This window comes from Trachinotus anak, unplaced genomic scaffold (genome assembly GCF_046630095.1).
Source record: "Trachinotus anak isolate AG129_WGS33_773 ecotype Australia unplaced genomic scaffold, CSIRO_AGI_Tana_v1 ptg000012l, whole genome shotgun sequence".
Lineage (NCBI taxonomy): Eukaryota > Metazoa > Chordata > Actinopteri > Carangiformes > Carangidae > Trachinotus > Trachinotus anak.
The window spans coordinates 26,891,858-26,918,460 of record NW_027273863.1 but is presented as its reverse complement, the minus strand read 5'-3'; the positions used below and the strand labels follow the sequence as shown (position 1 = coordinate 26,918,460).

The 26,603-nt window shown below is 40.6% G+C and overlaps 1 protein-coding gene across 2 annotated transcripts; it reads right to left on the bottom strand.

The window, feature by feature from the left end:
• Positions 1–228: 228 nt before the first annotated feature.
• LOC139629216 (uncharacterized) lies at positions 229–10,670 on the bottom strand. Of its 2 annotated transcripts, none has more exons than XM_071491711.1 (3): positions 10,416–10,670; positions 8,613–8,725; positions 229–5,647 (listed from the first exon to the last, which is right to left on the bottom strand). In XM_071491711.1, the coding sequence occupies exons 2-3, from the start codon at positions 8,710–8,712 to the stop codon at positions 2,031–2,033; spliced, it is 3,717 nt and encodes a 1,238-aa protein (XP_071347812.1). In that variant the 5' UTR covers positions 8,713–8,725; positions 10,416–10,670; the 3' UTR covers positions 229–2,030. The 2 variants fall into 2 exon arrangements, with proteins under 2 accessions (XP_071347812.1, XP_071347813.1); XM_071491712.1 differs by having other exon boundaries at positions 8,613–8,720.
• Between the last annotated feature and the right edge of the window lie 15,933 nt (positions 10,671–26,603).

The window sequence follows — 26,603 nt, the reverse complement described above, 5'->3', positions numbered from 1 at the left end:
GTTAAAGAGGAAATATTTGGCCTCCACCTTCTTAGCATATTATAAAAAAGTTTATCTCCTATGTATGAAAACCTCTGCTGCATATATCTGATATTGACCAGTGTGCTATGACTTGTTTGAAGTTATGACTATATGAATAAGGCTCAGACACTGATCATGTCTGTATTATGGACTGAAGTAGACGTCAGCAGTGACACTGACACATCAGACAACTACAGACAACAACACTTGATGCATAGTGAAGTTTATTTCTTATCATTTAATGAGTGGTGATCATCATGTGAACTCACAGGACAATAACATGTAAGTCAAGATGTTAAAACAAAAAGAAGCTGATAAACCAGAGTGAAAATGTGAATCATATAAACTGATGTAATTATAATATATTTTAACCTTTAAGCAGAAAACACAAAATAAGAAAAAGTTATTATTATCATCCAGTTTCTTTATCAGATGTGTTATATCATGTATTTGTTCACACTCAGTAAATCTGTGTTTTCCTGTTTGGTAAAGATCACATACAAGTAACTCAATAACAGTTTCACATTTATCCTGAGCTTTTCTTGGTCGTAGTCATTGAAGTCTCAGTCTCTCAGTGTTGAGATGTCTCAGTTCATCACTCTCTGTCTTGTTTGTTCTGTCTTTATTATCAGTGTCAGAATGGATCTCCTGTTTGTCCTGGTGGAAGATGTTGAGGTCTTATTATGGTCTTTGTTGACATTGGTCTTGATTTAACCTCAGTTCTGACAGAGAGTGAAGACTGAAGAGTAGTGACCACTGTGGACTAGGGCTGGGCAATTAATCGAAAAATAATCAAAACCAACATTAAGAACCATAAATCTTGCCCATGTCGGTTATTATTTTTTTATTTTTTTTATTTGTTTTTTTAAATTCTGTTAACTCTTTCTTTAGATTCTGTTAATATGTTCCAGTGTGTGTTCATGTACTGTTCCCTTAAAAGCACACTACCACATGTGTTGCTCCGCCCCGTCCAGTCTGCAACGTAGAAGCAACATGGAGGAGAACGCAAATCAAAATTTTTGCTCGAACACCAAAGTGACTTAGAAATTAGTATCAAAGAAAAATGCTGTGCGCGTTGTTTGGGAACACTTTGATTTTCGTGAACGGCACATCGAACAAAACAGGTGCAGTGGAGTAATATGTAATAGTAACAGTAATATGTAAACATTGCGGACAAACAGTTTCGCCAACCAAAGGCAACACAACAAATCTGTTTCAACACCTGACTCATGTTATAGAATGTGAACGGCTCAAAAAAAAGAGAGAGACTGACCAGCTCCCAGCAACAAGTCCCTCCATGATGCAGCATTTACAAATGCTACACAAGATGAAAAAGAATCAAGGAGATGGAAAGAAATTTCCTACTACATTACTAAGGATATGGCTCCCATCGCTACAGTGGAACACAGTGGATTTAAACACCTTGTTAAACCCTCAATAGAATATACACTGTGCCATCATGAAAATATTTTTCCCCAACCGCAGTGCCCAACATGTGCACAACATGTCGTGAAAAAGTTGCTGCTGAACTGAAATCTGTTCTACACTTTACAGCCACATCTGATCTCTGGTCAAGTAGGACGATGGAGCCATACTCAAGGTTACTTTACACTACATAGACAATGAATGGAAGCTGCGTAACAGATGGCTTGAGACGTCACATTTTCCAGCAGATCACATGTCAGAGATGATTGCACAGGGCCTGAGAAATATGCTTTCTGCTTGGGACCTCACGGAAGAGAACCTTGTGGCCATTACGACAGACAACAGCAATAATGTTCATCTGTGTGTGTTTCCTTCAGTTATTTAAAAATCAGAATGATGACAAATGCACTTTTTTCATTAGAAATAATCTCCCATCTTCAATAGTTGAGCATATTTACAGTACAAACCTCGTCAGTGAACTATGAGGCGAAAAAAACCCCCAAAAAACCAAAATAATCGTTTATTAACTGTAATCAAGGTAACATCGTTAATCGTGATTTCGATTTGGTCATAATTTCCCAGCCCTACTGTGGACTATGAAACAGTTTCTCTTTTCTCTCTACTTTAGCCATGATCTCAGCTTTTTCTCTCATGTCCAACAGGGACTGAACTCTTTGCTTCCAGCCTGGTTTGGTCTCAGATTTCTCTCCCTCAATGATCATATCAATATACTCTGGAGTGGAGAGAGGATTTGGCTTCAGAACTGTCTCTTTAAGTCTGTTTAGACACTGGGCAGATCTTAACATCAGCGTCACCACCTCAGCCTGCACAAGATCGAAGTCGTCCTTAAGTTTTTCAATCTGTGCTTCCACAACTGTCTTAGCCTCTAGGGCATTAAGGTACTTTTCTTCCAGCTCTTCGACAGTTCCTTTTTCTTTAACTTCCTTATACTCCCATTTGTATTTCTGATTTAAATGTACACGCCAATGACATTTGCCTGGACACTCAGTGCAGTGTCCGTTTGATCCCATTGCAGGACAGCATTTTATATCTTCATTTTCATAGGGACAATCCTCGTGACAGGTAAAATGACACTTCAGACAGCTGGTGATGTACTTTCCTGTTCCAGAGAGATCAATTTGAACAGCCTTTGTGACAGTGACTTCAAACTCAAAGTTCTCATTTCTGGTGATCTCTGCCTCAAGTTCATTAAGTTGCTCCTCTGTCTCTTTTATCTCCTCTAGTTTGGCTAAACCAAGTTTAACCTGCTTATGCAAATCCTCAACTAAATTCTCCAGCTGCTGTCTCACTCTGAGGACTTCCTTTGTCAATGTCAAGCTTTTGGTGTCTACTTCATTCAAAGCAGCAAAAAACCTTGTCATGCTTTTTGAGCCCATGTTCCAAAACATCCGATCATAGTTTTCATCTTCATCATCTCCATCTGCAGATGATTTGTTGTGAGCAAACAGTGCTGAATTATTGAACTTGAAGTGAACTGGTAGTCTGTCTTTTGTTTTAGGACATGGGACCCCTGAAGCATTGATCGCCTCTAGAACAGGTGGACGTTGGCCGTCTGCAAATGTCACCAGAACCCTGATGTTTTCTGCCACATCTTTGCTGAAGATTGAGAGCACTGAATCAAACACATATTTCTGTGCTGGTGTGAGTCGTGCTAAAGAAGCCTGAGCTACGAAACACACAGCGTCAACCTCACTGACACCAAGTTCAGCGGAGAAGAGATTACGTAGCTGCTCTACGATCATCCTGTCTCGTTCTATGCCTCTTGTGTCTCCAAAGCCTGGAGTGTCAACAATGGTCAGTGAGTAGTTTATTTTAAAACCCTCCTGATGGTTGATCTTGTACACGGTGACTTCAGAGGTCTGGCTCTCAGCTTGAGATCTGAACTGACTCTCATCAGTTAATGTGAATCTGTCATTGTCCTTCCACTCTACACCCACAATGTAGTTGATCATTCCATTGATCAGAGTGGTCTTTCCTGACCCTGTCGCACCAAGAAGAATTATGGTGCGATTTCTCCTCGAGCTGTCTTTGCCAAACTTAAACCTCGAACATCCATCTATGTTGACTCCTTCTTCTGTCAGAGGCAGTTTGTAAACTGAGGGAGATTCAGAATTTCCTTTTATCCTTTCACCTTTACGTTTGAGGGATTCTGTGAGAGGTTTGAATTTTTTTGTGCAGACATTAACAGTGAAGCTTTCTTTGATTTTACCAGCTACACCACAATCACATCTGACCCTGACCGCATATTCTGTCTCTGCCTGAAGCCCTGTAATGATCACCTCTTCAGCCGTTGACACCATTTGTTTCCATTGGAGATCTTCCTCTTTAACCTTGTTGTCTGTTTGGGCGTATTCCACGATGTAGCTGAGAATCTGGACATCTTGTCCAAGCTCAGCAGGTTTCTGCCAGCTAACTGATATCTCACTGAAGCTTGTTTCAACCTGAGGTTTTCCAGGAGGACTGCAAGGCAATATTTTAATGGACCCACTGACTTCATTGGCTGGTCCAACACCGACTGAGGTCACTGCTCTGCATCTGAACACATACTCTGTGTTTGGACTCAGATCACTCACTGTTACTTCTTCAGTCTTTGACGCTGTCTGTTGTTGCCATCCATCCTCTCCTCTGACACAGTACTCTACAGAGTAGGAGGTGACGGTCTCTGCTCCAAATCTGGGTGGACAAATCTTCAGTGTCACACTGTTGTGGTTTATGTCACTTCCTGTCACAGTTTCAGGCTTTGAAGGAGGTTCAAAGTTCTCATTGACAGAAAAGCCGTCTTTATAAAGGTAGATGCTTGAACCTTTCTGTGTCTTGTTTGTCAAACCCACTGTCAGAAACTTTATTTTCTTGTTCTTCTTGTTGGCCTCTGCAAAGTCACTGAAGAGCTTTGCCTTTTTCCTTATTTCATCTGCTACATCTTTTGAGGCAAACCACTGTTCCTTCTCTACATCATGAGTATGTGGATGTTGAGGGTCGTCTGGTTTGGTTGTTCCTTTTAAGTAGTTTGATAAAGCTGAGAGGTACGGTTCATCACTACCCAGTGAGGTGAACACAAAACACACAGCATGCTCTGCACTGACAGTTTCTTTGTACAGATGACTTTGAGATTGGATGATCTTTGTGTTTTTCATCATGTCGGTGAAAGACATTAAGGTGTAGAGTTCTCTCTCTCTACAGTCCATCCACTCATTGAGGCTTTTGTTGTTAAAAGGAGAAGAATGTCTCTTCTTCATGATCTCTGCAAGCACAGCCTCCTCTTCACCTCCTTCTCTGATTGATGGCAGTTTTTTTGCTAATATTTGTTGAAATTCAAGCTTGAACTCGGAGCACATTTCTTTAAAACTTTTGAGCTTTTTCCTAATTTCTGGGAACTGCTGTGCAGTTGTTGTTCTCATTGCATCGTTGCACCTAATGTCCAGCTCACAGAAGTCCTCCAGGACTCTCTGTGCTTCATGAATTAATCTTTTACTTATCTGACGAACGAGATGAGCAGCAGAAGAATCTAAAGCTGTCAGTGGCAACAGCCAGACCTTCATTGGGACGGCATTTTCTCCATTAACTCCCAGCAATTTTGGGAGGTTTTTGTATACTTCTATTGCATCCTGAAAGGACACAGGATTTTTCTCGAGAGAAAAGTCTCCATAGAATCTGCAGGAGAATTTTTCAACATTTGCTCTGTCCTTGTCTTCTAGTTTCAGGGAACTTGCACCGTCTACAGCAAGATGTGGGATCTTCTGGATCATGAGTTTCAAGTTGCCCTGAATGTCTTGATGATCTTCATTTTCTGATACCTCACGATCAAACACAAAGAAAGCCTGTGCCCCATAAAGAATACCTGTGACTACATGTGTGGCTATTCCTTTTTCAAAAACATAGGGATGCTTTACATTGCCTCTTCCAAGATGATTCATGGACAGTTCCTTGAACTTTGTGGTAGTTTTGTATGTCAGTGCTACCCTGGCCTGATTTTTGGATGTCTTATGATCATTCAGGTATTTGGCAGATCCACCAACCTCAACCAGTCCACTCAGGAAACTTGCTTTTAGTGATGCTTCTACATTTAGTGCTAAGGATTTGCCCTCAATTGATTCAGATGAATCTATCTCAAAATAATTATGGTTCTGTGGTCTTTCTCGTATATTTTTCCTGAGGTCATTGTGGTCCCATAATGTCATTCCTGTAAAACAAGAAGCAAAAATCAAATTCAGCTCCCAGAATCAGCCATAAATAACAGTTTATTTATGTATTCTTTTTTTCATGTCAATCAAGATACTCATACAAGTAAAATTGAGTTAGTGTTATTTAATGTCTCTGCATCCACTGCATCAAATTTGAAAATATCCTGTGGATCAAAGACTGCTGGGCTCTGGTTGGGACTGATCAATATTTCTGATACTGATTCAGTTACTGAATTAACTGAATACCAATCAAATATCAATGCTGTCTTATGCTTCTGCTCATTTCTATGTACTAGTTTTTCAAATTGTTGAGGATATTTACTACATTGTTTCAGGAAACACATTTTGCTGTCCAGGCTGACATTCACAGGTTAAATGGTAACCCATTGCACAGTTTACCAGTAGGTCTATGTTTTATGTATTGATTATGGTATAGGAGGTTTTCCTTACACTAATGGATGGAGTACAGTAAAAAAATAAATGTTTTCTCCCTTTGCCCATGGCAGTTATTAGGCAAGGTTGCTGACACAGAAAATCAGGTGTCCTGACAAAAACTGCCTTTATAAAATGTTACTTGTTTGTTCCTCTCTTGTTCCTCATTGTCTTGTTTTCTTCCACTGTCTCTACTTTTAAGACATTGTATATAGGAAGGTCTGGAACTTGAGTCATATGACTTGACTTAAGTTGCACATTTGAGGACTTGAGACTTGCTTGAACTTGGTATTCAATACTTGAGACTTGACCTAGAGTTGAGACAGAGGACTTAACTTTTGTTCATTAAATATTTGCTTTTGAAACATGAGACCAAGACATGGGGCAGGTATCACAGGGGGACCCAATTCAAAAACAGTATTCAAGGATCACATTGATGTTGAGGGTAGTAAGAGAACAGAGGTATGTAAAGTCTGCAGCTCAAAAATCACTGACACAGCTATCACAACATCCAACTTCATCTAACACACAAAGAAGGGCACATGAATGTGTCTTTTTAGCTAAGTTATTGGCTCGTCAGATGTTAGCTAGAAAGATATTACGTTTAAGCTACATTAGAGAGAGAGAGAGAGAGAGATAGAGAGAGAGAGAGAGAGAGAGCAGGAGGAAAGGCAACAAAGCACAATACAAGTTCCACATAGAGATGTATAGTGACAATGATAGTAGTAATAATAGTAATAATAATAATTGTAGCAGTGGGTATAGAGCAGGATCATGGGGGCAGTAGGTGACCTGTAGTCACATATCCAGACTCCACATTGCCATAAAATGTCAAATAGTATCAGGATGTAACAGTTTTAGTTAATGTTGAAAATTAAACTCAACTTTTCATTTAAACCACTGACTTTTAACTGGTTTAAATGTGGAAACTGGAGTAGATCATGGAAATTTTGTATGACTGGCTTGACCTGACCAATGACTCGACTTGCTTGATTCTCACCACAGTAAATTGGGACTTGCTTGAGACTTGAAGTTTAACACTTGAGACTCATGACTTGATCCCACCTCAGCCAGTTGCAACCAATCAGTGTTTTATTGGTCCCTGATTTTCACTGATCAGCCAGTGTTGCCAAGAGCACATCACGTTTACAAGACAAGAGTTTATCATGTGCACTCTGAACAGGGCAGAGTGGACATTACATGACAATAAAAACGTGACAAGATGGACTAATCGGACCAGAACTACCTAGTTAGCATGCTCACTTCAGTAAAAGAAAAGAAGTGATAGAAATAGAAGCAAAACAAGAAGGTTGCTTTTCACCTCTGGAGACAGCTGTTGGTGAGTAAAGGAATAAAGTTTGATGCTGAACTCATAATGTTTCTTCTAGACTGATAAGTAAACACCTGTTAATGCTAATGTTAGCTATGTAACAACAGCAAATCTGACAAATAGCTCCTTTAATTACACTGATTGGTGCAGTGAATAACATTGATAATCTCAAAGGGGTGAACACTGAACAATCAGTTCTTGAAGTTTATGTGTTGGAAGCAGGACAAATGGACAAAAGTAAGGATCTGAGCGACTTTGACTATGGTGTAATTGTGAGCATTTCCAAAATGGCAGGTGCTGTGATGTGTCCATGGTATGCAGTGGCCCCCGGCTCACTGATGTGCATTGGGAACACAGACTGTGGTCCAGTTTGACAGCCCTGCAGCACACACTGCTGGCTATGAGAGAAACCTTTCAGAGCACACAGGACGCTGTGGCTTCCTGAGTATGAGGCTGTGTAGCTGCAGACTGGTTGGAATACACATGCTCACCTCTGTGCACCACACAAAGCACCTACAATGCTCATGTGAGTGTCAAAACAGGACTATGTAGCAATGGAAGATGAATCATGTTTTCTTTTTCATCATGCGGACAGGAAGGAGGCAGGCTTGCGGAGGCAGTGTGGTGCTCTGGGCAGTGTTGTTCTTCTGGGAAACCTTAGGTTCTGGCATTTGTGTGGACTTTACTTTGACAAGTACCACTTACTTGTAGACCAATTTCACCCCTTCATGACAACAGACAAACCGTGATCTGTTTGCCATGCCATGGAATATACTAGCAAACAAAATCTAAGTTAGTCTTTCAAAGCCTGCCAGATGTCCTGAGTATGAGCAGGTAAGTTATCTATTACGTTAGCGGTGTATTCGTAGTTAAGGACTTGATGATGTAGCTAGGCCTGCTGTATTATGATGGTTGTTTTTTGCTTTTATTTCAGACTTGGTGGTTGTGTGTGCTCAGCAGTTGGAGGTATCTATCATCGAGGCTGTCGTCATAAGGAAGTGGGTAGTGTTTAGTCTAAACTGGGTTGGAAAAATGACAAATGCTACACGGTTCAGTTTTTGTATAAGATTTTTGAATTCCTTCAGCTTTGATCTCTTGCTAAATATCCGACTGTTGCAGCAGGAAACTGCTTTTACCAGCTTCTAGCAATTACTGAAACTTTGGTTGTGATGCAACCAGTATTTTCACAGGTGAATCCTTACCAGACACGAGTGAGTCTCTGCGGCAGTCGTACAGCATCCCGAGGCAGAAAGGGCGGCCAAGCGCAGCCACCTCCAGTGTTCCTCCGGATCCAGAGTCCATTGCTCAGTCTGAACTGGCCAAAAAGGACAACATCATGTGAGTTCACTTCTCTGACTCTTGTTCTCGCCAACCTTATTTGTCTTTCACATAAAACAACCAACACATTTCCTCTGCTGCAGTGAATTTATAAGACGACCTTCTGCAGTTAGAAATGGAGGTCCTTGGTTTTGCTAAGAAACAACTTCATAAAATCACCATTGGCAGCAAGGCCACTGCTGGCATTTGGGCCTTATAAGCTTACGCTTTGTGGTGCCCCCCCCCCCCCCCCCCCCCCCCCCCCCCTCCCCCAGCAAGAAGATTTGGGGTTCGAACCTAGCAAACAGCTGGACTAGCTAAACTAAACGGACTACTAAAATGAATGATTTAATGGGAAAAAACACAACTATACAATTAGTCACATATAGTAGTAAGAAAGTCACATAACTTTACAAACTTTGCAAAGATAGTATATAATATATCATGTGACATATCTACTATAAGGTCATTACTATTTTAAAAATCAGAAAAACAGAAACCAAATGTGCAGTTGCATACATATGTACACAGATAAATGGCTCTACAAGAGTAGACACTTCTGTAGTAATGCACTCTGCCTCTACTATACTACTATTACTGCACTAACAAGACAAACAAGTAGCGTACCAGTGCATTTGTGCCTCCTCGTAAGGCTACATGACGTAATGCTGACACATTTTAAAGTCTACAAAGCAGCACTGTGCAGTTGCCTAACCTGAAAACAGGTTGTAAAATGACAAGATGATGCAAATAGAATCCAGTTATGAAGTCCGTTCAAAGTTCAGTTTATTACACATCTGCATGAATAATGTTACTCTACTTCACTGCATCAGCTTTGACCACTCTCTCAGCAGAAAATATATGCTGGCAGGCTGAAGCCCAGGAGAGCCGGCGGTGATATAAAAAATATAAATACATATGCAATTTTTCAAATATGAAATATAAACAACACATTTAACAAATAAAGCAGACAGGACAATAAAATCACAGCATATTTTAAAAAATCGGAGTCAATCTAAACTGTTTGTCATATTGTGAGCAACGTAAATAAATGACACTACAGGTTTCACATTGTCCCTAAAGGACTAATAACTAATGGAACCAGAAGGAAGGAGAGACGTGAACTAAACACACTGTGTGAAGTGATAACAATAGGTGTGTCCAAATTCATAGACATGGTTTTTGCTGCTTGAATATCATAGAATAAATTACTGCAGAGCTTGATTCAGAATTATGATGTTTTTAAGTTTTCTTCAGTATTACATTGATCCACTGGCAGTTGTCTGCACATCCATGGCTACACTGGAAACAGGAGCTGATCACTGCTGATTCAGCTGCTTTTAATGAGACAGTCTGACAAAGTTTAAGTATAGACTTAAAAAATCAGGATTTGAGTTTCAGCCCACAGCTAATGAACTGAACCCATGGCAACGCTATACTGCCCTTTTACCCCCAAAGCCCCCAGATTAAGGGAACTGTAGTTCCAAATGTTTGATCTTTATTATCCCACAAATAGAACAAACAGTAATAAATCAAACGTTAAAAAGAAGCAGTTTGGCTCATTAACACTGACATGATCATTTTGGTGGCTACAGTCATGTTATTCTGAGTCAGGTTGGGGATCAGAGCCCTTTAGCCTGCTTATCTGGAAGAATACCCCCCCCCCAAAACTGTATCAGAGTACTTACAGTAGATCTGTGTGTGGTCCTCTGAGCTGCTGTATTGTTTCTGCCTTTTTATTGCCTCTGAGCTCCACCGGCCTGACTGACTGATGGAGGTACAGAGGAGAGTCAGACACATTTCCCAGAAAAGGTGTGACCTATAGAAATATGCAGGTGGGAAAACCAGAGAGACCAGAGTCTGTAGTCATGACGGCTGCTCTGTTCTGAACATACAGGACAGCGGTACGTTCAGCTAAATTCCAACACGCTCACCATCTCAAACAGAAACAACACAAACACAGTGAGATGGGAGGGGCTGTTGCTCTGTCATTAGCTGCACCTGTGGTTAATGTGAACCTGCTGCAGACCTGGTTTCTGCACATGTTTAGCATGTAGCCTATAATGTTTACCATGTTCACTGTCTTAGTTTATTATATTAGCTAACATCTGCTAATTAGCACTAAATGACAGCTGTGGTCAATGAGAACATCATTAGTTCTGCAGGTATCTGATTATAAGATAAAGTACTGGAGGAATGAACATGTGACCTCATGATGGCACAAGATGAAAAGTCAGAGGATCAGCAAAGTTATCACAGTTCATCCTGAGGGACCATGAACGCCTGAACCACATTTCACACAAGCCATCAATAGTTTCTGAGATATTTCAGTCTGGACCAAAGTGATGGACCAGCAGAGCCACACTGCTAACAATAATTTTTAACAACAGCAGCTTTATAGACAGATAACAACTGACTGAGCCACTTAACCAAGATTTTCTTTTCTGTGGATCTCAAAACCTGAACCCGGAACTCCTCTGTTGTTGTTCTTTAACAACCAAACTTGGCAAACAGGTTTTAAATCTCACTCACTACTCAGGCCACAGAGGCTCCATCAGCTGACCACATGGTGGCAGCATAACCATCACTTTAATGTCAATACCCTGAACTTAACACCAAAGAAAGTCTCATTCTTCAATATTTGAATTAATGTCAAGTTTTAACTGCATAACTTTGACATTTTTACTTCCTGAAAGTTGTACCAGTTTGTACCAAATTTGCCACATAGCACCAGGGACAGAGATCAAACCTGAAGAGTCTGAAGGGGGTGGGACTTTTTTTTTAAATGTAGGATATTGTGAGAGATTTGTGTGAAGCCCATAAACTCGACCTTTGTGTTTTCTTTTCACACAGAACTGAACGAATAAAAGATGCTTCAAACTGTAGAGCTGCCACTTTTTCAACAACTTAATTTGAACCGAGACACTGATCTTACTATAGTTGACTGATCGATCAACAGGGCAGCAATAGGTCCAGCTGACAGTGAAGGGTGAGAGCGCCCTCTGCTGGACCAAGAGCTGAGCTGCTTTAAACTCTGCTGTGTTAACACGGTGAACAGTTTAAAGGAAGTTAGAATATTTGATTTCTTCTCATATTCAAATGAATGTTTGATGAGAAAGTGACAGCCCTACTGAACAGTAAGTACATCAAGCTGAGACTGTGAAAGTGAACAAAAGGAACAAAATAAGGTTGAGTAAAGTCAGGTGGTCGTGCCAAACTAATCCCAGAGGAAATTACACCTGTGAGTTAAAGAGGAAATATTTGGCCTCCATCTTCTTAGTATATTATAAAAAGTTTATCTCCTATGTATGAAAACCTCTGCTGCATATATCTGATATTGACCAGTGTGCTATGACTTGTTTGAAGTTATGACTATATGAATAAGGCTCAGACACTGATCATGTCTGTATTATGGACTGAAGTAGACGTCAGCAGTGACACTGACACATCAGACAACTACAGACAACAACACTTGATGCATAGTGAAGTTTATTTCTCATTTAATGAGTGGTAATCATCATATGAACTCACAGGACAATAACATGTAAGTCAATACACATCAGTGTCAGGAGTCTGAAATTATTCTGATTGTATTCAAAGAAATTAAAATAATAGTAGATTAAAACAATGTTAGAATAGAAAGAATTCATTTATCCTGAGCTTTTCTTGGTCGTAGTCATTGAAGTCTCAGTCTCTCAGTGTTGAGACTTGATTTAACCCCAGTTCTGACTAAAAGAGTCGTTATCACTGTGGACTCTGGAGCAGTTTCTCTCCTCTCTCTACTTTAGCCATGATCTCAGCTTTTTCTCTCATGTCCATCAGGGACTGAACTCTTTGCTTCCAGCCTGGTTTGGTCTCAGATTTCTCTCCCTCAGTGATCATGTCATCGTACTCTGGAGTGGAGAGAGGATTCAGGGCTGTGTCTTGAAATCTGTTTGCAGATCTTTTTATCAGTGTCACCACCTCAGCCTACACAAGATTGTAGTCGTCCTTCAGTGCTTGTACAAGTGTGAATCAACTCTCCATTCATAAAAGGGACACTGCGACCAGTGAATTACGTCTTCAGCTTATTAAGAATAAATGTTATTACATCAGGAAGGTCTAATAATACAAGGTAACAAATAGAGTAGATAGAGTAATCCAAATAATCTATAATCTATAATCAAGTGTCCACAAGAGAAAGATGTGTGTAAAATAAAACTATTGATTAACTAGGAACTATACTATGTAAGAATCAAGAAACTAAGTTACATGAAATGAAAACAAAATGAAATCAAAATCATCCCTTGAAACAATCCAGTGGGTTTTTAAACTCCAGTTGAGGTTGCTCTTGCTGTCGATACCAGAGGAGATTACAAAATAAAATACAATATAAATGTAATAACATTAATTTAGCTCACAGAAAAAGATTATTCATCTTATCAAAGAGCAGTGTCCATAATGAAACTAGTACCACAGATGTAAGAATAAAGTCTCATGCATAAAAGAAAAATAAAAGTGGGCTGTTAAAACCCAAAGCACTCCTGTCGACTGAGCTTCAAACTGTCTCACCCTTGGTACAATTAGAACAATCGTGAACAGTGAAATAGAAAAATTAATGTAAAAATTGTAAAAGTGTAATTTCTTTGAAGTTTCTGGAAAGATATTTCAGTTCTTATGCAAGTTTTTTTTTTACCAGTATACTCCACTAAACAGAAAATAAATGAATGTTTTAAACAAAATCATACACAAACACAAAAACAATCATCGTTCCAGATATCCAGACAGGTTTCCAGATGAACATCAGGATGGTGGATCTCTGCAGTTTTCATCGTTCTGCTTCTTCAGCCATATTGTCAGGTTTTGATTTTACCCTGCAATCAGAACACAAATGGATAAATTTCTCACTCAGATCAGTGAGAGCTCATTCAGTGTAAGTTGTCTACATTTTAGTGAATAAACAAATTTGTTCTCTCTCCTACTTGAATTGAGCTACATCATGAATCCCACCCACTGTAAACGTCTCTTATAGACTCTGCTCTGCTGCTCTGATTCACATGTCGACCAGCCTGTATGATTTAGTGCAGACAGGGCACCAATCACATGTTCACCTGACAGCCCTGCAGGTGCCTGGTCAGGTAAGAGAGGTTGGTACACAGTTATGATCTGATGAGTTCAGTCGGCTCAGTCTATATGTTTCCCTGGTGAGGGTGACCCTGTTGTTCCCTCAGCAGTTTGGACCTGGTGCCACAGGCTCGACTAGAACATGGGATGTGAAGCTGCTCTATGAACATGTGACTTCATTTACCACCCACCACTTTATCAACTATTCTCATACAACGAACACTGCAGTTTTATAGTAAATGTAAAGTTACCTTTACATTTACAGGAGACTGGAGACTTGGTTCCTGTGTGGATCATTTTGATTCTCATAGCCCCGGTTGTTGATCCATGTAGTAATGGTGTTGAGATGTTCCTCTGTCATGACACCCTTGTTGTGCCATTCATGTACCAAATCTACAGAATGTTGTTGAAAACTTTGTTGAAACCCGAGCAGCCTGGTTTTACTCACTGCTGTGTTCTGAAAGTCTTTGAAGTCCTTGTCACTATTTAACATGAATCTGGGCATTGAACCCAGAATGGTCAGTTTGAAGGTGCCCACAACATCGTCCTGGCTTATTGTTTGAGCCAATAAATTCCTGTAAGCTTTTGAGGTTGTACTAGCAAACTCACGATGTATTTCTGTTGGCACAGTAACAGTAAGAAGTTCAAGGCCATGATATTTGTCCACATTAGAAATAAGATTGTTATCCAGAGGATGTGAGTCTGTTGCCACTTTAAGAAAGGTTTCAGCTAATTTGCTATTCTGGTTCAACTTTCTAGCTTCTACTATACTCCTAACTGGTGGTTGGTGATCTGCATTGATAATTTGTCCGATGCCGGGATTGTCATTTGAATATTTTTTCCAATCTTTGTAGCGTTGAACTTTTCCAACCTCTTTCTGGAGCAGCTCTTTGGTTTCTTTTATTTTACGTCTTTTTGGTCCAGCTCCCTCTGCCATGTACCAGTCCCCTCCTCTGATTGTGTCTGTCCACACTTTGCGCTTGACAAAAGGCTCCCATTGGCCTGGGTGTTTCAGGAGAGTATCAGCCTCCACAGATCGGAGGCGTCCAGCCTCCATGGTGATCTCTTCTTCACTGGCCTCTGGTTTTATGCCTCGTGCTAAAGCATGAAACAGACATGCCTTGCCTTCATTGGTTACAGCCAAAATCTTATTATTGATCTGCACATCATAATGGCCGTCTGTGTATTGGGAACTCTTTGGCCTGTAGATCAGTGTCACAGTTTGGCTGGCAGGTTTAGTGCCTGGGTTCAGCTCCTGCATTTTGGTGAGCTTTCCATGGCTGTCCTCTGTTAGGATGACAACCTTAGTGCCAGTGGTTTCTGACAGGACTCTGATATCGAGAATGGTACCTGGTGTCGTGGGGTTCCTGATCTTTTCAGCATGTGACAGTGAGTGTTCTCCTGCAGGTTTATCTTTTGAGTTCAAATCTCTTGGCATGTATGCAATATGTATGTTGTTTTGTCCAGCTCTGAGTTTTTCCTCTGTCCTGTCAGTCTTTAAGCCAGTTCTTACATATTTGCCTATGATACCATTTACTTTGCCTTGGACATAAGAAACAATGTGACTGGAGAACTTCTGGTGGAAGACTTGTACCAAAGCATCAGCTAATAAAGCACTGATGGTGTCGGCTAAATCCTGCTTGAATTTTTTCAGCATCTCAGTTTCTGAAGCTGACAGCTCATTTTGCTTCACTTTCTCTGAGAAACGTCTCTCCTGATTAAATTTATTTAGCTCTTTGTGAAGGTTTGAGAAAAACTCTTTTGAGAGGCTGTGCACTGTTGTGATGGCGTCTGTTGCCAGTGATGTCATGTGAAAAGCTTTGATGGCTGTCAGAATAAAACGTTTTGTGCTTGTGACCTCTGATTTAGCTTTGTCAATCACTGTGGAGATGGATGAGTGGAGCTTGTTCTGCCAGCTGAGGTTAGCGTAGAATGGCTGTAATGCAGTGTTGCTTAATTCTTTGAAAATAGCCACAAGTTTTCTCTTTCTTTCATCGTCCTGTACGAGATCAGACAGTTGCTGTTGATCCTCAAGGTGTGAGAGAATAATGGAGTCCACTGATGTAGACAAGGGCTCCTTCTCCATGTTGGATTTCACATCATTCACAATGCCCTTTTTCACATCATCCTTAATGTAATTTAGTATTTCTGTCAGTAATGCCTCTTCTGCCTTCCCAAGTCCATGGGTAATGACTTCTTCTACCATTTTTTTTGCTGTATATTTCACTGCATTTTTCATATTTGTCTTTGCAACAACACTAATACCATCTTTAGCCTGTCTGAAGAAAAACTCTGGCATTGATTTCAGTTCTTTGCCAAATCCTCTTATCAACGCTTTAGAAGCTTTGAGGCCTTTTGCGATCAGCTTTCCAACTCCAAACCCAATGAGAGATGCACCAATGGAAATGGCTTTTTCTATAGCCCACGATTTCCAGCTGAATTCTCCTGTCACCATAGACTCAATGCCATGGATGCAGTCTGATATTCCTTCAGTGATCAGCCCCATGCCAACTTGAGCAAATGCTCCAAATGTAAATGCAGTGAGCAGTGCCCCACCAACAATCTGCAGAACTCCAAGGCAGAACACCAGCAGAGCTTCCCATGGGAAACGAGGCTCCTCTTCCACAGAAAAGACGTACTTCAGGCCTTGCTTGTACAGATTGTCAGCCTCCACTTTGAGATCTTCATCGGCGTTTGAAACCAGGGAGAACATGGGTGATTTATTGGCTATTGCATCCTTCCCTTTGTCTTTTATCTCCTCCAGCTTTTTGATAGCCTCACTAATGTTTTCATCAAAGTACTTGAGCATGCTGCACTTGTTTAAAAACTGTTTTTCGAGGCTGGTTGGGTTGAGTTGACTGTTGGCTGAGTGAGCAGAGGACATTTTTACAAGCTGCAGGCAGACCATACATTCCTCACTGAGGTACTTCAGAGACTCCTGTGCTTTCCTGAGATCATCTGTGGCCTCAGTGAGGTAATCTCCCTTCTGCTGCTTTATAGTGCAGTATGCATGGCTGTAAAAAGCTATGGCTGCCCAACTTTTATCTTGTTCCATAGCTTTTTCAAAAAGCCTTATGCTGATATCCCATTGTTTTTCATCCTCTGCGATATTCCCAAACTTGATGTAGTGGTAAATGCTTGAACATGGTGAAGTCTGACTGTGGCACTGACTTTTTGCCAGAGACAAATCAGCTTTTAAACTCTTTTGCAATTCATTTCTTTTCAACTGGTCAATTTCATCTGATTTACTTTGCAACCAAATCCCCCAGAACTCGTTCATGATGGCAACAACAGCTCTTTCTTCATCTCCATCTGTGTTCTTGTAAATATCCTGAAGGGTCTCGCAGTACTCTGAAAACAGGTCCTCTCGCAGTCTCATCTCAGTGACATCGTTCATCATGTCTTTTATCCTTTCTGCTGCAAGTCTGTCCCTTGTTTCCTTTGCCTCCTCCAGAGAAGACACTGTCCTGAAGGATTCCAGCAGATGATCCGTGGTCATGATTACCTGCGCAGATCCAGGTTTGCCTTTGCGTGCAGTGCGGCCAAATGCCTGGAGTTCCACTCTGGAGTTCTCTGAAAGGAAGGAGAGGATGACAAATAGTCCCCCGTTGTTGTTCACCTTTTCTGAGACTTTTATGTCTGTGCCACGCCCAGCAAGGTTTGTGGCAACAATGACATCACCAGGATCCAGTGTCTTATCTATTTTACTCAAACTATCTTTGTCACTGCGGTTGTAGAGGATGATTTCACCTGGGATGATGTTTTCCAGCTCTTCATACAGCTCTTTGGCTGCATTGATAGTTTCACAGATCACCAAAGCTGCTCTTCCCTCTCTGAATGAATTTGGAGAAATTTGAGCCATAACCACATCTTTTATTTCAGATTTCCACTCTACAGCTGAAGTCTTCAGAGTACCTTTGACCTCAAATAATTTCTTCCTGTTGAAAGTTGGCATTTTGCAGGCCAACAGATCTGGATAAAGGTCCTGCAAAAACATCATGTCTGTTTCACTCCCAAGTGTCCCTGTTGTTCCATATATTTTCCCATGGTACTTTTCAAAAAGGGAAATGTTAGAAATGTAGTTTGTGACTGTTGAAATTGTGCTCAGTTTGACTTGATGTTTGATCTCAATGAACTGCTGCAGACCATCCCCCCACTTCTTATTCATTTCTACAATACCGGTGGATCTGTAGTCCACTGGACAGACACTGTCGTTTTCAACAACGTACTCCCGTCCTTGCCTCAGTCTCATGGCCAGAAAGGCGTTCTGAACCCACACTGACAATTTATTCTCTATCAGATTTCTGAGGAATCCAGGGATGCTGATCTTGTCTTTATCGTTTGTGCATGGCGCGTACTGAATCTTCTGTGATGTTAATTCTGCAATGGGCTTGATAAGAATTTCTTCAGAATCATAGAGAGGACAACACAAGCCTCCCTCCAAAACAAGAAATGTGAGGTCTGGAACGTCCTGGTTGTTGTATGTGCTGGCCTTTGTGAGACAGAGCAGTCCATTGTCATCTAAAGTGTATACAGTGAAACCATAGGGGACATAGTTCTCAATTTCATGGAAAAAATCCACCACTGCATCTTGACTCACGGTTTTCAGTTTTGTGAGAAGTTCATCTTTTTTGCTTTTGGAGAAATCCTTTGTGAATCCTTCCGGCACAATTTTTAATTTTTCAGCAATACTTAAAATATCAATGGGGTCATTAATTCCTTTTATGTCAATTGAATCAAATATGGCCTTGAAGAATGAAGCTGGGGGACCCTGTATGAATGTCTGGTGTCCTGTTGACAAGAGGCCATACTGACTGACATGGCCCCAGATCATGGTCAGAATAATGTTCAGGTGCTGCATGGAGACCATGGGACTGGAGAGGTAGGTCAGCTGCACTCCCTGATCCAGCAGCAGTGAGTCCACTTCATCGATTATGATGCACTGATAGCTGCGATCAGTCCTCACATCCTTCATCTCAAATATCTGACGAAGGTGATCGGCAGCAAAGGCTTCGATTGTTCCGTAGACCACGTCCTTCTGGTAGCACTTTTTTCTGTCTTCATCTTTGGTTTTATTTGTGTTTGTATCAACTGTGATGCCAAAGTATCTGTAGAAGTTGGTCCATTCTTCTGCATCTCTTTGACATAACACAGAAGAGCTGGACACCACATCGACTTTTTCACCCCTGAGTGCTCGCAGTGCTGCAAACATTGCAATGACGCAAGACTTTCCTTCTCCAGTTCCCATCTCCAGGAGCTTCCCAGTGTCAGACAAGGCCAAGAGGCACCAGCTTATCATTTGAGTGGTTCTGGGCCACCACTTTCCTTCAGCCTTGTTCAGGTGTACAGCATTGCATAAGACTGCCAGGATCTCCTGAAGGTCTCCTGTGTTTGTGCTATGACTCAGACTCCTAGCTCTCTCTATATTTTTGTGTTTTTTTATTTCACCAGATTCAATCAGGTTGTTAACAGTCTTTACTATACTGTATGATTTCTCCAGTGTTTGTTCATCAATGTTTTTCATCTGTCGTATTTCATCAAAAATACATTCAATGCTTTTTTCTTTTTCATCTCTGAAGCTTTTTTCTAAATGCTGTATCAGATTCTCTGTTTCAGATGAGTTCAGGAGCTTAAGGAGAGACTGGTTCTTCTCATCTGTCCATTCAGAAGACACCTGATATGTTTGTGTCAGATGTAAAATCTTCATGATGGAAATACAGTCTTCATGGAGATGGTGGTCAGTTAATGCTTCAAGGAGGTTTAAAGCTTCTACTGGTGACCAAAGTTGTTGTGCTACAAGGTTTGACACCATCTGGAAGAGTTCTTTGATTTGTTCCTTTGAGGCTTGGAGTTGCACCGCACAGGAAAATAAACTCTCCAAACACAATTGGCCTCCCAGAGATTCCCAGTGGTTCTCACCTTCTGTTTCTCCAGTAAACTCTTTCAGGAGATTCTCAAGAATGGTCAGAATGAAGACCTCACTGGAAGACAGTTCCTTTCCAGTACATTTTTGTAAGATGGTTATGATTTTACTCTCAGCATTTGTACCTTTGTTGAGGTTAGTATGGAGCACCTGAAAAAGAGCCTTCATAACCCTGTGTCTCAGTTCCATATCCTCACAGTGAAAATTACCCATGAGGCTTTGCAGGATGTCTACAGCAAACACCAAGGCAACATTTTCCTTGAGCCCTGAGAGATCCAGATGATGGGAAGCACTGAGACTTCTTTCTTCAATGATAAATCCTCGGCTAAGGTGAGGGTTTCCTGTTTCCATTATCTCTAAGCCAAGTTGAAAGTAATCAGAGACAAAGTCGTCCATGGTACCGTACACAATGTCTGCTTCATAGACATCTGTCTGTGATGCATTAGTTTTCTTCATGTTTGTGTTGAGAGAAATCTCAAGGTGCTTGTAGAAGTCAGACCACTCTTTAATTTGCTTGTGTGACTGAACATCAGAGCTCAGCACAATGTCCAGTTTGTTTCCCATGCAGACTTGTGTGGCTGCAAACATGGCTGTGACACATGGGTCCTCGTCCACACCAACCAGTTCTAGTTTCACGCTGTTTTCAGTCAGCACCAACACACACCACCTCAGCATCTGCTGCACTGTGGGCCACCAGCCTTTTGTATCAAAAACTGCTTTGCAGAGCTGAGACAGGGAGTTTTGGACGTCATGTTTGTTCAGGTTTGAACCTTTAAAGGAATCTTTCATGAATGGTTCATCTTTTGGGGCATTTTCTGAATATTGTAGGACACCAGTGATGATGTTTTTTATCATATCAATGACAGAATCGTCCAAATTCCTTGATGTTTTTAATTCTTCAAAAGCTGAATCTAGACTCCTCTCATCTTGCTTCCTGATCATCTCTCTGAAATGAAGTTGGAATCTCTCAGGGCCAACAAAGTCCAGAGCCTGGATGAGGGAGTGTCCAGAGTCATCTGACCACTCTGGTGATATGTCATACACTTGTACCAATGTGAGCACTTCAATTATTGGAGCGTCCTCTGCATATTTCTCTGTCAGCACTTTGAGCAGAGTCACTGCTTCTGTTGGTGTCCATTGGTTTGTTTGCACAAGTCTGAGGAGCATTTCAGTGGATTCTGAGTGGTTTTCCTTGTCATTGAGATGTGTGAGTTTGAAAAGGAGCAGCTTCAAGCACTGGATTTCCATCTCTAGAATGAACACGGAGGCTCGTCCAATCACATTCTGTAGCGATGATGTGAGGGTGCCGAGGAATTCTACAAGAAAGAGATCCTCAGTGGAAAGGTCCCCCTCAGCCCATTGATTGGCTATGAGAGCTGCATCAGAATCACAGCTGCCATGGTCAGTGAAGAAGTGCATCAGGCTCATGTACAGAGCTTGAGTCAGCAGGAAGCTCTCAGAAACATTGCATGCTGATTGGCTTATGGACTCCACCAGGGACTGCACATGATTGGAGAAGCTGTGCAGGGAAAGTCCCTCAGACGTCTCCACTGACAGGACACACAGCTCTGTGATCAACACTTGTGTGTGCTGCAGAGTGCTGAGGGATGGAGGAGCACTGATCCACTCATCAAACATGAGTTTGTCCAGGGCTGACAGGACGCTCCCCAGCTGATCAGCAGTCAGCTGAGTGAGACTGAGGTCTGCAACAGGAATGCTGCATCTTGATGAGAGGGTTTCTAGAAGCTCATCTCTGTCTGATTCATAGTTTGCCTCAAACTCTTTCAGGTGGCCGATCAGAACATGTCGCTTGGACTCATGTTCCTCTGAAATGTCTCTGCTCAGTTGATGCTCGTGCTGCTCTTGAGCTCGATGGTGTGATTCTTCAAGTCTGTGATTCAGTTCTTCTCGTCTCTTCTTCTCTTCAGCCTCTTTGGCCCTTTGCTGTTCTTCTTTCATCTTACGCTCCTCTTCTCTTCTCTCCTCTTCTCTTTGTCTCTCCTCTTCTCTTCTCTTCTCCTCCTCTCTTCTCCTCTCCTCTTCTCTTCTCATTTGTTCTTGATCTCTGATTGGCTTATTAAAACAATATTCGCACTCATATGCATTATCATGACCAACTGGTCTGTAGTATTCTCCTCCATTGAAAACATATACACATCTTCCATGAATGGTACTTTGGTAGTAATCTGAGAAGGATGTGCATGGAGGCAGAACTTTGTAACATTTACAGCATCTCAGTTGGCAGCCCATGTTACTTTCTGATGGTGCGTTCCCCATTTTTAATGAGTTCTTCAGAAACTAAGCAATAATGTCCAAGGGCAACTTGTGTTTTCCTGAAAGATAAAAATACACAAAAAGAAAAAAAATAATCACAATTTCATTTTTTGGATAAAAAAAAAAAATATTTAATGACATTATAACAGTAAAATTAATGAAATATGCTGCATTTAGCAGACACTCTCATCCAGAGCAGCTTGCATTGTTTAAATTTCAACAAACTATTAATTCGTAAAGCTAGCTCAGAAACATGTGCTTAAGTAGATTAATATCAGTGCCCTATTCAAACAGCAACCTTACAATTTTATGTACAGCTCCTTCACCACTACACCACGCTGACACCAGCTACGCAAAAAACGAGATAACAATTATCTAAGCAAAAATTTTCAATAACCCTTTTAATGTCCTTTTTTCATCGTCACACATTCCTTAAATCTTTAGTGTGATTTGTATTCAGAACCCTTTCCATGCTCTTAGTGCGAAGTGAAGAGAGAAACTGTGTGTGCATCTGATAGGTTATCACTGTAAATACTTTTCTTTCGAGCTCCAGCTTCATGTTCATCTGCTCCTGTGTCCTCTTATCATTTCATCTGCCTGTTTTCTTTGGAAAAGAGTTTTATATTTTCATGAAGCATTGCTTTAACAATAATTTAACTAATACTGGTCCTCCATGTTACTTATGTTATGTTATGTTATGTTATGTTATGTTATGTTATGTTATGTTATGTTATGTTATGTTATGTTATGTTATGTTATGTTACACACAGCACCTCAATCACTGCGAGCAGAAGGTGATGAGACTTTATTAGGGTCAATTGTGCTGTTGGAGAAAAAAAGTAGTTGTAAATCAAAGGTTATATTAGCATTGCACTATGCCCTAGACAACATGTCAATGAGTAATGAGCATATTTTTATATGATATGATTTGTTTTTTATGGACCCTCTTAAATCCCAAAAGGTGATTTCTTTTTAGAATCTTGCTTTTTTGTTGGGTGAGCTGGTTGAAGATAGCTCTCTGCTCCTCCCTTGTTTAAATGGTGTTCATGTCTGCTGCAACAGCATCTGACAGACATTCTGCAAAATGCTGAATTATGTTCAGTGATCATTTATTCTTACAATATCCAAGGACACCAACTAATGTGAATTTGTATCTCTCATGATACCCTTGTATAATCTGCTGAGAGAATACCACTTGGAAATAGCTTGTATTGGTAAAAAACACAATAAAGTTTCAGGTTATATCCCTATTTATCCAGAATCTTATAAAATATTGACCATTTGTATGAAATTTTTTGCTATGTAAATTCTTGAATTTTGGCTAAAAATGTGTTTTATACAGTCAACTACAAACCATCTAACCAATCAGAATATAGCTACAAATCAACCAATTAGAACAGCTACAAACCAAATAATCAGAATACTGTTTGAAACCAGGGGTGTGTGTAATGTGTGTATTGTGTAAAGTGGGACCAAGGAGGTCCGGTACTGCAATTGACAAGAAACGCTGTTGGTAGTGGGAGGGGGCAAAAAGGCCACCTGTTGATAATGGGTTTTGAGAAGCCTCAGGAGACCTTTTGTAGGCCAACGGCGTCATTATACGAGTAAGAAACTGATCTAATATAATATATGTGAAGTAATTCACCAGTCAAGGAGAGCTCTCTCTCAGTTGAAGGGGGGAGTAAGCTAAACCTGTACGCAAAAAGAGAAGCTGAAACCGCACTGGTCAAAGACTCTGAGTAGACTGAGTTGGAGCAAAAGTAGACCTCACAAAATAAAATAATATAAAATTCAAATTAGATTAAAATCACACACATATAATACAGGAGATATTCAGAGGTCAAATAAGGAGAGTCAAGTGTGACGACACTTACTCTCTCTGTCCCTGTTAAAATTCATGAGCTTTGCTGGTGAAAGGTGTGTCGAGAGATAAAACAGACAAAGACGTTCTGAGTTACACAAGCATGAGCCTGTGAGAATATCTACTGCTGAATACATCAATACATCGTGGTGGGCAGACAAGGGGCAGCCATAAGTGTACATATTAACCCATTTACTTCTGAATGGTTCAATGTGCCTGAGTCTGCTCCACACATCACCTTGTGGGTAAATGAAGGCTTTCAATCAAAAGATCTTGGGCAGATGATGCTGGCTATGACTAAGGTTGAATGGCAGGAAACACATAATCTGTTGATTTTTACTTTAGGTGATAAGACTATGATCAAGATTTAGTGTGGTGTGTTTATGGCAGCAAAACCACAAGTGGTATCAATTCCAGTGCGAAAAATGATGCAAAGCTCATTCAGACCTGAGGAAAACCAAAGCGCCTTGATGGAGGACGTGTGAATACATGTCCCAGTACAGCTGTGGTCGAAGCATGATACTGATGTGGGAATGGTGCGGTCAGCCAATCCGGTCAAAACTGAACGAAAACCAAATGTGAGGTTGCCAAACCGTCCACAGTATCTACTGAAACAAAAAGCTGAGGAAGGGGTAACTATGACAATCAAAGGACTGGTGAATGCAGGAGTGTTGGTTGAAATGTGTAGCATTTGTAAAACTCCTATCTTACCAGTGTTGAAAGCAGATAAGACTAAATACCGGCTAGTACATGAGGTGAGAGCAGTAAATGATGTAGTCCAAGACTGGCCAGCAGAGGTGCCAAATGCTTATACACTCCTCACAAATGTGCTGCCAGAAGCAACATTTTTTACAGTAATTGACCTTTGCTTTGTGTTTTTTAGCATCCATTGGCTGAAGACTCATGATATCTCTTTGTGTTTATGTATCGTGGTAAACAGTACAGCTGCACACGACTCCCTCAAGGTCTTAAACATAGTCCTCATGTGTTTAATCAGATCTGAAGGCAAGATCTCGAAGGGCCTGCAATCAACAGTACATTGATACAGTATGTTGGTGACTTGTTGATTTGTTCATCTATGATTGATGATTGCAACTCCATCAAAGTCCTGCTGAAGTTGGCAGAGGGGGGACACAAAGTCTCCCAGACAGAACTTCAGTATTGTCAGCCGCAGGTAGAGTATTTGGGAAGAGTGATCTCTCATGGGACTATTTCTGTGTCACCGGAACATTTGGAGGGAGTGAGTAAAGCTCTGCGGCCGCAAATTGTCGGTCAAATGATGACATTTTTGGGGATGACTGGCTTCAGCTCTGAGTGGATAGAGAACTATGCTGAGAAAACTGCACCACTCAGAGAAATTATGAAAGGGAAACCAATCTTTAAAGGTGCCATTGAATTGGACGAATGAGGCGATGGTAGCATTCGAGACAATCAAACAGGACATGCAGACAGCACAGACGAACTGACAAAGACCAAGGTAATGACAGAGACTTAAATACACAAGGAAGGCGAAGGTAACTGAACACAGGTGTAACATATTAGAGCGGGGCAGACCATCAACAAGGAGGGAAAGAGGACAAAGACAGACTAAAATAATTAAGTCCAAAGTCCAAACTTAAAATGTCCATCAGGGCAAATCATGACCCTTTGCTGAAGTAATTCAAACAGTTACTTATTAAAATTACTTTTTTTAACAAGGTAATATGTCACCTATTATATTTCAAAAGTAACTGTAGTTCAATATCTCCCACAGATAATTCAACCTAATGAACTCATGACATCAGACATCTATAGACAACAGTAGTTGTTTCTAAATATATATCGAACATAGACACACAACACTAATAAATACATTTGTTAAACCACACAGCTTGTATAGTTATTATTATATTATTATATCTGCTCAAAATCTGTTTTTCAGGATAGAATCATGAACTTACTCTCACTCTGCTGTGCAGCTGGCGCACTGACACACACACATCTGGAACTGGCTGTTATCTCCCCTCTGAATTAGGCAGAAGAACACAAAGCCATTAAAGCCATTTGACCTCTCGTCCAGTTCGAACAGGTGACCGTCACAAATTCTCATTGGCTGCAGACAAGTTGACAAGAATGTCCAGGTTGAAACTAGTTTCTGGGGCTGGAATCATGTGAACATTTGCTCCCATTTTCCAACAAATCTTTCATTCAAGTCAGTTTTATTTCTATATCACCAGTTCACTACAGATTTTATCTCAAGGCGTTTTTCAAATAGACCTTCATTGAATTCAATATGTTGAATGACACAAAACATCCAATATTCAAACACACTTTTGAGTTTCCTTCAGCGACGTCTTCCCACTGCTGCACTTGTCTTACTGTATTTTGCACTGATATTATCATCCACCGCCCATTGTCAGTGTAATATTAGAATGAAGTGTTTGTAGTGACATTTTGTTGCATTTTGTCAAACTATAAATACACTATAATAATCATTGTTGTAATAATAATATTAACAATTATTATAACCTTTCTTTGTATGACACCTGTCAAACAAGACATGCAGCTCAAGGTGCTTTACAGCAAAGAAATGACTGGACTTGATGATAAGATGAATATTGATGTATGTTGTTAAACATGTCTGAGAAAGACTCTAAAAACTTGTGTTCTTGTAATAATACAATGAAATCATCCACCTTTGTTAGCGTTAAGCAAACAGCTCAGTGTGTTCAGGTA